Genomic DNA, 12,442 nt, shown 5'->3' with positions numbered 1-12,442 from the left:
ACCAAGAGCTGTATTATTAAAAAATCAAGCTCAGTTATCATTTATTTATACAAAATCAAATAAATCATTAGGTGTAATTCCCCAAATAGGCCCCAAATTAGATTCAGATATAAATATTTCCAGTATTTGGTTAAACAAAGAAACAAAACTTAATACATATTTTTGTGATTACCAGTTAAATCAGTATTTTAGGGATATCGCCTAAATTTTATAAAAAATTAAGTAATACTTTACTAGAAGAAAAACCTAATAGTCAGGGCTCTTCTTCTAACAAAAAGAGCAATTAAAATTTGCATACCTTCTATCATGATCAAAGTATCTTCTGGGGTTTGGAGAATTCCATCATTTTTTACAAAGTGAATAACTATTTTTCTTTCTTGCTGGTTTTGGGTAGTCCACACTTCTGAATTATACAATGATGTATTTTGAAGTTTGGGATCTGGATATTCTGTTGCAACCTCTTGCAAAACTAACTCAAGGTCACTTTCATGTGGAACTTCTTGCCTAAAAGCATTTTATAATATATAATACAAGCAATGATTTATAAAATTTACTAGAAGACTAAAAGAGGATTAATAAATTATCATCAACAAATCACTAGGATCCTTTGTATGAAGATAATTTTATTTAAACAGTTAAGTCTTATACACTATAAAACATTTAGCAATGTTATGTAAGGCAGGTGAGCATATTCAAACCGTAATTTCACATCATATTAGTAAGTTCAAACTCCAGATTTAAAACATCAAGACTCTCTAAAAATTTCCAGCAACATTAAAAAAAAAAAAAAAAAAAAAAAAAAAAAAAACTTTAGAAAAAATGATTTTCTAACAAGAGGCATAAAGCGTTATAAAGTACTTTTAGATTGAATATGGAAGTATCACAAAATTAAGACAATTGTATTAGCTGAAATTCCAAAAAGGCTGGAAATCAATGAAAGGGATCTTTGATCTTTTTTTTTTTTTAATTTCATGAACCCTCCTTGGCATTATGATGAGGACTATGAAACATTTCTCAGAATCATGCTGTTAAATGAATAAAAATTTTGGATTGCAAAAGAACCGGTATATTGAAATCAATTATAAAAACATTAAAAAACAAGTTCACAGATAATAGATTAAGAAGCCCTGATTGCAATATATTAAAAGCCTTATAAATCTCTCTAATCAGTGGCTCCTAATACCAAAATGTACATAGCATAGCATTTTGTGAGAAACAGCCAACATGCTCACAAAATTAATATCAGGATGTCAACTCTAAAAAGATTACAAGGCACTGAATAAACTATATGTACTATATGTAAATTTATGCTCCCCCCAAGTCTAACTACTTTAGTAAAAGTGTAATATGACAGAATTATGAAGCATGTGCTCATCATGAAAATCAATGTAAACATTATAAAGAAACAGATATTTGACATACATGAACTTCACAAAATTCAGAAGCCTGATATGTTTTTCTATCTATCATAATTCTTATGAGGCAGGTCCATTCAAATCCTAATTTAAGGGATTTGGTTATTTGGATATTAATGAATCAAAAATAATTTCCTATATATGACTAATCTAGAGCATGAGTCCCAAAGCAGAGCAGTATAATGAAATTTTTAGTGTGATACATACATTCACATGTATAAAAATAGCTGCTTGTTATTATAAAACCTTAATTAACTGGTATCCAAAAAAGTAAAACTATCAGTGCCTCCCACAGTATCTTGTGCATAATAAGTACTCAAAAACTCGTTGAATTTATTCACATTATCTGTGAGAGAGAAAGAGTGGGAGGAAAGAAAGGAAGGAGGGAAAAAGTAAAAGAAAAAAAAGAAGGAAGGAAGGAAGGAAGGATAAATGTTACACATTTAAGATAAAGAAATGAATTAAATTTATCTCTAAAAGATTCAGGCAAAAATAGCAACTTTTTTGGATGTGTAGTTATATTATATACCACATACACACCCTACACTGCTTTATAATTAACGAATGCTACTTGGAACAGTGAATTTGTTGTGCTATAGAATCATTAATTATCAAGAAACTGTTTAATTAAGCAAACTATTAGGTAGTTATGAAAACAGGATAGTTAAGGAATTAGACTTCCAAAAAGTTTTTTTAAAGGTCATCACTTAATTTACTAGAAATTCTAATAAACCAACCAGAATATTCTATTTCTTCAACATAGGGAGAAAGAAAAAGGGGAAAAAAGAAGGAAGAACTAAGTGCTTATTATGTGCCAGGCATTATACAAATATTTATTCATTCCATCCTCACAACTCTGAGAGCTAGCTACTACTATTATCCCCATTTTACAATTGAGGAAAGTTAAATGACTTGCCTAGAGTCAGTCACACAACTGTTAAATGTGTGAATGTAGATTTGAACTCAGGTCTTCCTGACTCTATGCCCCAAACTCTGGGGCCACTTAACTCCTTTAATTAGAGTTTTATTCTACTGCTTTTTCTGGAAACAGAAAAAAAAAATTCCTCCTTATCCCTCCTTCTTATCCCTCTAAAAAAGGAAGGGAGGGAAGGAGGGAGGGAAGGAGGGAGAAAGGAAGGAAGAAAAGACAAATGAGAAAATCCAACTGAGAATTCTGAAAAATAAATTGTTAAATGATTCTTAATGTTAATTTACCAGGGCTATAATATTAAAGATTAAATAATAATAAATATTTTAATTGAAATTAATCAGAAATTAATCAGAAATCCTAGGATTTCAGTCTCAAAATCCAATGCATGAAACCTAAATGTATTTACTTGATCATTCTAAAACTTAAAACTCAATGATATATTACAACAATACACAAAAGAAAATCTAAAATAAATTATCTTTTTTGAGCAGGTGAAATACTTACAGCATATGACATTTAGGACAATGTAGTTTAACGGACTGATAAAGTTTCTGGGGTTCATAGTTCCTCAGTTTTGCTCTAATGCGATACTGTTGAGGGGCATCACGTTTCAAAATATCACTCAATGGAGTTGTCTCCAAATACTGGTGATCTGTAAGTACTATAAAGGAGTGTTTTTGGATAAATACAGCATTCTACGCATCCCTCTGAACCAAGCACATACGATGAAGTCCAATTAATTTAGATGACTTTAATTAAGATTCTGTAACTGTTCCCCTAGCTTAACAGTATACAACAGTGTTTGACAGTAATGCAAAGTTCTAAAGGCATCTAAGGTCCTTTTTCTATTTTCTTTGTCTCTCTATGGTTCTTCTCCTTAGCACTAAGTTTTATTCTAAACTTTACAAGGTTGCCTTCGCCTAGCAATGTTCAAAAACTAAAAATTTAAGGGAAGATGATTTTTTTAATGATTGTTTTGAACAGTCATGATCATAAAGATGATCAATTTAATTCAGGAGCTTATTATGATTTGGGAAAATTGTCCTTCAGTAGTAATACAGAACAGGTCAGGAGCAGAAATTTTTAAACATTTTAAAAAATGTTTCCTCTTGAACCACAATAGAGAACGAAAACATAAAGCATGATCATTATTAAAGTTATTCCAGCTGTATGAATATATAAAATGTATAAACATATTAAATTCTAGATTATGACATCCTTCAACTCTTCTCAGGACAATACTCAGTAACTGATACAGTAAACACTTTTTCAAAATAGTATTAAAAACTGGGTTAAATGTCAAAATAAATATCTTTAGAAGTTCAATTTATCTGGTGACAAAATAAACAACAAGGTAAAAGGAAAGGAATGAAACATGATCATGTTGTACCCTTATAGGAATCTAACATGATTCCTTAAATTGAATAGGCTACCTAGTAAATGTTTTCGGGAAACATTTGGGAAAAATATCTTACGAAAACAATTTTCGGGATGGCTGTGTTGTCTTACCTGTGGCAGATAGCTGTTGACATCTTTCTAGATCACATGGTGATACAAAATCTTGGGCTACATGAAAGAAAAAAAAAAAAGCTCACCCACATTACTAAAAATACACTTTTGGAAGAAAGGTAATAGAGATAAAGTCAAAATATTATTAATTTTAATGGATTATTTAAAAACATCATAAAAGTGATTACATTTTATAAAGCTAATAACTATAATAAAAGAAATTAAGATCTTAAAAATTATTCCTAAAAGGAAACCTTCATTTCTGAGAAGAAAAAAAAAAACCATCTATTATTTCTGATGGTAACTATTTCAGCCTGTAAACTTTCTCAATGTTTTATTATTGTTCTTTTCTTACATAATTGTCACTTGCCAATGATTCCTCCTTCCTGTTCTCAAAAGAACTATCTCTTTTCTTTAGAACAAGAGTACAGTCAAGCAGAAAAATCATCACTATAGCCCTTTTATTTTTAATTAAAAAATGAGTTTCTCAATCTTGCCTATGCTGGAAAAGCAGGGGCAGGGCCAGATTCCACTAGATCTGTACAGAAGCTTTGAACTATTCTGCTTCTGACTTGGGCTGGTTTATCTCATTTTATGCAATGTGGTATTTCTGTTTTCAAGGGCTTACTATACTGATGACAAATTTATTGTGGACTCTCAATCTACACAATGCACTGCAGCTCAGCCTTCTACATAGCTGGGAGTACAGGTGTGTATCAGCATGCCAGTTGTAATATCATATATTAAAAATATGAAATTTATATGGATTCTTCTTTATAGGCAATTATATTGATTTTGTATAATTTTCCTACTGTAACATTTCTGGTAAACGGGAAATACTCAGGGGGTGTGCTGGAGCAAGATCATACTGGCTCTAAGAACTGATGGTTAAAAATTCAGTACATGCATTTACACTTTGAAATGAGCAAATGCTAAAGATCAGGGCTTGATTTATTATTTTATTAACTGTTTAGCTTAAGAAAATGATGGAGAAAATGTTAATATAAATTAAACTTTAAAGTTTATTGTGTATATTTTTTTCCCCCAGAGAGTAGTCTGATTATACATTTACCAGCATATTTCTAGAGACAATTGTAGCTAGATTATTAGAATTTTCCTCTCTTATCCCACAGTACCAATTTTCATTTTGGGTGGATGTGAGTTTAGTATAAATTTTATTTTTCTATTAGTTTATCTAAGAAAAATGCTATTCTATGACAGACTGTAAATTTCTTGAGGGCAAGATTTATTTCACTTTTACTTGCATTTTCAGCACCTAGCATAGGGCCTGATAAATAGTAGGCACCTTAAAAATTAGTTTTTGATTATATTTTTATAATTCCATTAGTGAATTCAGCCTAGGAAAAGTTTAGTTCTGAAGAAGATTCTCATTCTGAATTTATTGGATTTTGCTCATGGCTCTCTATTACTAACTTGGTGTGAGACTGAGCAAGTTTTCTAACCTTTCTAGGCCTCATTTTATTAATTTACAACATAAAATGACAGGATTGGACTAGATGAATTCTAAATTTTTGTCTAGGTCTATTGTAGTATTATACTAAAAACTAGATATTAAAAATGAGGCATTACTAGTCTCAAAATTACCTGTAAACTATTTTTTATTCTTATGTGTATCAACCTAAGTGTAAGTCAATGAAAGGATAGAATATGGTAAAAAGTTACATATAAACACGGTCTTGGTTAGAAGCCAGGAAAAGGGGGGCATTATTTAAAAAGGATAGCTACAAATAGCTTCTCATCTCCAGTAGATATATAGGATATTTATAGATATAAATAAATATAGGATAAATATAGCAAATATAAAATATAGGAGGAGATAAATTGTACCAAAAAAGTACAGGAAGTAGAGGGATCTACAAACTAGGAATAATGAGATGGAAAGAATGCTGGGCCTTAAGGTTGGGAAGTCCTGAATTTAAACTTAAGTCTCAGACACCAACTGTTTCATCCTGGGCAAATTACTTAACCTGTTTCCCCATCTCTAAAATAGAAATAATACTTTTTAGGGCTGTTATAAGGGACAAATGAGATAACATTTGTAAAACACTCTGCAAAGTACCCAGCATGCAAGAGGTGCTATATAAATTCTAGCTATCATTTTTATTATGATTATTAAAGAGATACATAGAAAACCCTTGAGAAGTTTCACAATATTGTAATTCAAGGTCACATATTCATTTCAAATCTAAAATTTTACAATTATTTCTCTGTGTATATTATACAACACAATTAGGAGATTAAGAATTTTTTTCCATTGAAAGACTTTTATATTTAAGATTGTATTTCCACAGTGGGGAGAGCTTGCTATGTTAAGCTAGGAAGATAAAATATTTATATTTTTGTATGTACTTTCTGTGAACAGCCAAAGTATACCCTCTACTACATTACTATATACTAGTGTTTCACTATTTGTACTTTTCTATATTTACAATGTTGTTGTTTCATCTTTGGTAGTTAATGGAAAAGCCAGACTCATATCTAGTTGCTTATGTGTTAGAGATATTCAAAGATAGTGACCAAATAAATGAAGCTCAACACAATAGGTTTTTTTTCATATTTTGTTATTCTTATTTAAATCACTTAAGCTGTATTCCTTTATCCATTGAGAAGGTTATTTAAACTGCACAAAGTATTAGTCAAATAATTAGAGTAGACAATACTTTGAAGAAATTAAAAACTAAAACTTAATGAATTAAAACTTTTCACAAAAATGAACTTCAATTTAATTAGCACTATGAAGATTTTTATGTGAGACATCAAAGAGATACAATATACTTCTGGAACATTTATGTAACAAAAAAAAGCATCATTTTAAAGACTTCTTACAGGAAAAATTATTTGAGATGTCAAATTCCAAATCACAGATATTCTCCAAATGCTGATATTCAGCTGGGTTCACAGAATCTAAAAACCTGTTAAAAAAAAAAAAAAGAAAAACAATATTCTCAAAATTCATGATACTATAATATGTATCAGAGAACAAAGGTGGTATATCCAATTAGGATTAGCCCAGGTTTTTCAGAAGGATACAGTCAACAGATACCTGGTAGAATAACGATAGGTCAAATGATGATATAGTTGTCTAGTAAGTAGATGATCCCTGTTGTTGAATCGTGTCTGACTCTTTGTGACTGTATATGAGGTTTACATGGCAAAGATACTGGAATAGCTTTCTTCTACTTCTCCAATTCATTTTACAGACAAGGAACCTGAGGCAAATAAGGTTAAATGACTTGCCCAGAGTCACATAGCTAGTAAGTGTGATGACCACGTTAGCACCCTGGATACTTTAAAATCAGCCTGAGTCAGGATAAGCAAAAGTCCTTGATTTTTATTATTTGTTGAAGTGAGAGGAGAGAGAGTAGACACAGGAATCTCCTCTTTCTTCTCCCCCCTCCCACTCACCTCCTCCTCTCCTACTATACCCTCCTATCCCCCCTCCTCTTCTCCCTATACACCAACAGATAGAGGCAGCACAGAATGGTGGGGTGGAGCATTTTCTAAGCAAATGCTAATAGAGTATTGTCCAACTGGTAATTAGCCTTAAGTGCTGCTTTGTCTGAACCTCAGTGTATCTGCTTAGTTTCAGCCCATTACAAGTAAGTGCCTGAGGGCAGATTTGAACTCTGATGATGAGCCTTCCTGACTCCAGGCTTAGCATTCTAACCACTGCCCCAGCTATGCAGCAAAAAATGTAAAGCAAATCTTCCTAAAACAGAAACAATACTGGGATGTAGTCAGAGATCCTGGATTCAAACTCTACCAGATGATTCCCTCTGGCATTACTGTTACAAGCAAGTCACTTAACCACACTCAGTCTCAGTTTCCTTATTTAGAAAATGACCTTCTAGATAATGAAGAGTTTAGACTACATATCTTTTCAGAGCCTTTCAGCTCTAGATTTATTTTAACATGCTGTTGCTTATCATATTGGAACTGCCTACAGTCTCTGGGACATGCTTCTTCACAGCTTCTACCTAATGCTCTATTCATAGCCAGGTATTTGAGCTCTACTTTTTGCTCTGAACACTATAATCAATAATATCCCTGCTTCTGAAGAGACTGTTTTAATCAACTGTCATAACATTCTATTCATTATCCCTGTGACTTAAACAAAAACATTCTTTTGTGGCCTATTACCTTATTGGTTTTTCTCTTATTAGAAGATAAGATCTATGAGGCCAGGGGCTATTTCACTTATCTATTTGTACTCCTTTAGGAAAAGTAAAATTATGTTTTCATGCACTCATTCAATTTAACTATAGAAGACACAGAATGGTGGTACTGGCATTTTTAAACCGTTAAAAAAGAATGGCATTAGATAATTTTTTTTTTTAAATGGCCCTTATTTTTTCCATTTACTTTACTTTGAGAGTAACATCAACTAAAATTAGTATTTTCATATACAGTTATTTACGACAATAAACAACCTCCTATACAAAAGAAATATGTCAAATGGAAATTAAATCTGAAAACCACAAGTTCTATTCTCATTTGGTCTAACACCATAGCCTTGAAAAAAAAGTGAATTGAGAGGCATAACTTGACCACTTTTTAAATATTCCTATAAGTTAAGCATATATTTAGCACCTTTACCTTTTCAGTTCTTCAACATCACAGTTATTTTCTGGCAGGACTTTAATTCCTCGACCATAGCAGGTACCTCCATGAAGATGAAATTCTAAATGTGGAATATTTGACAGCTTCTTAGGAGTCACTGGCTGAATTTTTGTGTGTAAACTATAAATCCTGAGAAAGGTTCCAACCTAAATTTAAAGTTATATAAAAACTATAATTATATATGTAATATAAAATAAAAAATATATCATTATATATAAAATTACTGCCTTCTTTTAAGAATATTCAATCATATCATTTTCCTTTTACTTGTTATTTCCTAAATTGAAGTATTTCATCTGCTTATTATCATCTTCTTTGTCCTGTAATTAAGAAATCTTGCAATTTTAAGCTAAATTTAAACAAAGCCTTTGAAAGCTTTTTCATGTGCCAATACAAACTTAGTGGGGAAAAAACTGAAGAATATAATTGAAGATGCAGTACTTTCTAGATGTAACAAATCTTCCCAAAATTTGTATTGGATCTGATTATTCCCAAAACTCATTCTCAAAATGGAATATCCTAGGCATGTATCTCCTTATGAACAGGGTTGGACAACTTTCAGTAACCTCTTTTATCTCTCAACACTAAATAATTAAGGATCTTGAAAGATCACAAAAGAAACTGTCACACACACACACACACACACACACACACAACACACTCTTTTGTTTTTACTTTTGTTGTGGTGGTTGTTCAATTACACAGAAAAGAGATGAGAGCAAGATAAAATAAATGCTTATTAACAGAAAAATATGTAAACAAGGGCATCAGAAGAACTTATATAAATATATACTTACATACACATACAATTTGATGTAGAAACATATCAAATTCAACAAGAAAACAGGTGGAGATGAAAAGGGATGATAAAGAAGGGCACAAACAAAACAAACTTTTTGATACTGAAGAATTTAAAGGAAAAAAGAAAAGAAAGTTAACTAAAATCCAGAGGTAACCATTAACTAGAAAATGGAACCTCAACTGTGACATATTTTGCAACAAGAAATGATGAAAGGCACATTTGCTAAGAATCTTGCATTGTATGAACTGCTGCAAAGTAAAGGAGCAGAACCAAGAGAGGAATTCCTAACAAATACGATAACACTGTAAAAACATACAACTTTAAAAATTAGGAAATCTGATGTCAAATCAACTATCAGTTCAATCTATAGGACTACACGTTACCTATCTGATAAAAAAGAGCTAGTGGAAGAAGAAAGACACATGGTCAATTGGTCAATAACTGTTGTTTCTTTCACATTCCAACCTGTTTTTGCTGCTACATACTAAGCATCATAGAACCTCTCCAACCGAATTGCAATTGAAATATCCCACAGGTGTTGTCTTTCCCATTAAAATGTGAGCTCCAAAACTCACATTCCATTTGCATCCTAGCACTTAGGACAGTATTTTGTATATAATAAAAAAAAATAATAAATGCTTCATTCATTCATTCAAACTTCATTTTCTTCATGAGCATTCCTTAGGTTCCATCCTTAGCATTCTTCTCTTTCGAATGTCTTTTAGCAAGTTTATTCAATATGTACCACAACTTTAAATATTATATGTACTAAAATGACTAGCATTTGAAGTCATTTATAAGGTACTTAATTTCAGATGAAGAAACAAAAGCTAGGAGAAGTGAAGTGCTTTGCTCAAGGTCAGAGATGACATAGCCAAGATTAAAAAACTAAGGTCCACCCAAATTCATTCTTTTTTTTTAATTAAAGTTTTTTATTTTCAAAATATATACATGGATAATTTTCGACGATCTCCCCTAAAAAATCTTATGTTCTAATTTTTACCCTCCCTGAGTCAGCAAGTGATCCAATATATTGAACAGGTGCAATTCCTCTATAAATATTTCTGCAAATATCATGCTGTTCCAGAAAAATCAGATCAAAAAGGAAAAAAAATGAGAAAGAAAACAAAATGCAAGCAAACAATAACAAAAAGTGAAAATACTGTATTGGGATCCACATTTAGTTCCCACTATCCTCTCTCTAGATGGCTTTCTTCATCACAAGACCACTGGAACTTTTTTTTTTCTACTGCATCTTATTTCTTCCACAAAAATAATATAAATAACCTTTTAAAATTCCCTCTATCAATACTGGTTAGCACATTTTCTGCAACTTTAAGAGTTACAAACAACTGCCTGTAAAGTTGAGAATTGATGAGACTTGCCCAGGCTCATTCTTGTATGTCAGAGGTAAGGTCTTCCTGCTCTAAGCTTTGCTGCCTTTCATAGAAACCAAGAAATTGATTTTGTAAAATCTCTATTTCAAGTAATATTTTTAATCACTGCAGAGTATAATTCACAGGCTTAGAGAGCTGTGTGGGACTGTGAGAAAAGGATAAGAGATTTGCCAATGGTTAACAGCTAATATGTGGCAGAGGTAAGAATTAAACCCATGGTTTCCCAACTTCAGACCACACACTGCCTTTCATTTCCACTTATTCTTGAAATTGAAATATTCAATAAACTGAATAAATAATTATCATGAGAAAACATACATTAAGATTTTCTTACACTGATACCAGATAGTAAAAATAACAAGATGTTATATTCACAAATTCCTTCTGGTGGCAGTATTGTATTTTAGGCTCAATTTTTAATAAGCAGTCTGGTGAAACAAAGCAAATGCGATATTCTAACAGAATAGGTCAAACAACAAATCAGCATGCTGACAATATCACAAATAGTTTAAATTTTAAATGGTAAAACACTATCAGAAAGACCAAAAAAAAAAATCTGGCTATGAATTAAAATATTTAAGAAAAATGAATCAGAAAGAAATTATGAGGTTTAATTTTTAAAACAGTACTAAAGAAATGTACAGTACTTCTAATCATTTATCAAAAAATCTGCAGAAAATTTAGGGTCTCCCTCTACTGTACTTTATGTAAGTCTTCTAAATGAAAATAAAAATTCTGGCAATGTGAGTTAAATGTTTTTAGCAATAGCAAAATAAAACACAATATATAGAAAATTGCCAGGAAATACAAAGACTTTTTTATATATCCATATTCACTACATAAGTATTATAGTGACAAACAGACAAAGGCTTTTTACAAGTGTGATTTTATCAATTTAATAGTTCTTTACTCCTTCTCCTACATGTTTATGGAACCCTGTCTTTGGTAGAGCATTATATATATATATATATACACATATACATACACAAAACTATAAAGTTTTGTGAGGGAAAAAATACACAATCACTTCATAATTTTCTTTTCCTTTCAAATTAGATCAGCAATATTTGTTCCATTGCCCATTCTAAACTTATTTTTTTTGCTCCATCTTTATTTTCCATATTAGGTGAACTTCCTGGCCTTGAATGCAGTGTCATATATCAAGGATCAAGTGGCATTCTCATGCCACAATCATGTATTAGGGTAGTTCTTTAGAGATAGAACAATTGTTTGTTTTCAAAAAACGTTTTTTTTTAAGAATTATTTATTAGAATTTTTAATACATAAGGACATTGCAAGTTGCTTAATTTAACCCTCAGTTCATTTTAAATTTATTTTTCTATAACATTAATGAATATATATATTGTGTAAAGTAAGATACACTTTGCAAAGTGTGACACTATATAGTGAGCTGGATAAAAACATGTAACATAGCATACATAGGGTAGGGAGATATGTTTGTAGAACCGAATCTATAAAGCTTAGGACAGGAATGATCATCTAGTCTAATTTCAAGTTACAAGTAAAGAAACTTAGGACCAGAAAGGATAGCTGTACATTAAAAACACATGCTATTGCAGCTTATTTGTTTTAGGAAACTCAAATCAAACATTCTTTATTACTGAAGAATAAAACTTCCAATAAAATATAATTAAAAATGAAAACAAAAACACAGTCTTACCACTTCAATACAATTCCAGTTGTTTAGGAATATATCAGATGCTTTATTATTTTCCTTACCTATTTA

At 31.1% G+C, this 12,442-nt stretch overlaps 1 protein-coding gene across 1 annotated transcript in view; it reads right to left on the bottom strand.

The window, feature by feature from the left end:
- The window catches only part of POT1 (protection of telomeres 1), an 85,707-nt gene that overhangs the window by 13,201 nt on the left and 60,064 nt on the right, over positions 1–12,442 (bottom strand). Inside the window, exons 11-15 of the mRNA XM_051962044.1 lie at positions 8,473–8,642; positions 6,703–6,788; positions 3,856–3,912; positions 2,851–3,007; positions 299–504 (exon numbers count right to left, since the gene is read on the bottom strand). Of these exons, the coding sequence (XP_051818004.1) occupies positions 299–504; positions 2,851–3,007; positions 3,856–3,912; positions 6,703–6,788; positions 8,473–8,642 (676 nt within the window). The remainder of the gene's footprint in view (positions 1–298; positions 505–2,850; positions 3,008–3,855; positions 3,913–6,702; positions 6,789–8,472; positions 8,643–12,442) is intronic.

This window comes from Antechinus flavipes, chromosome 5 (assembly GCF_016432865.1).
Source record: "Antechinus flavipes isolate AdamAnt ecotype Samford, QLD, Australia chromosome 5, AdamAnt_v2, whole genome shotgun sequence".
NCBI classification, from domain to species: domain Eukaryota; kingdom Metazoa; phylum Chordata; class Mammalia; order Dasyuromorphia; family Dasyuridae; genus Antechinus; species Antechinus flavipes.
Note: the sequence above shows the minus strand (reverse complement) of the source record. Positions and strands in the feature narration are given on the sequence as shown.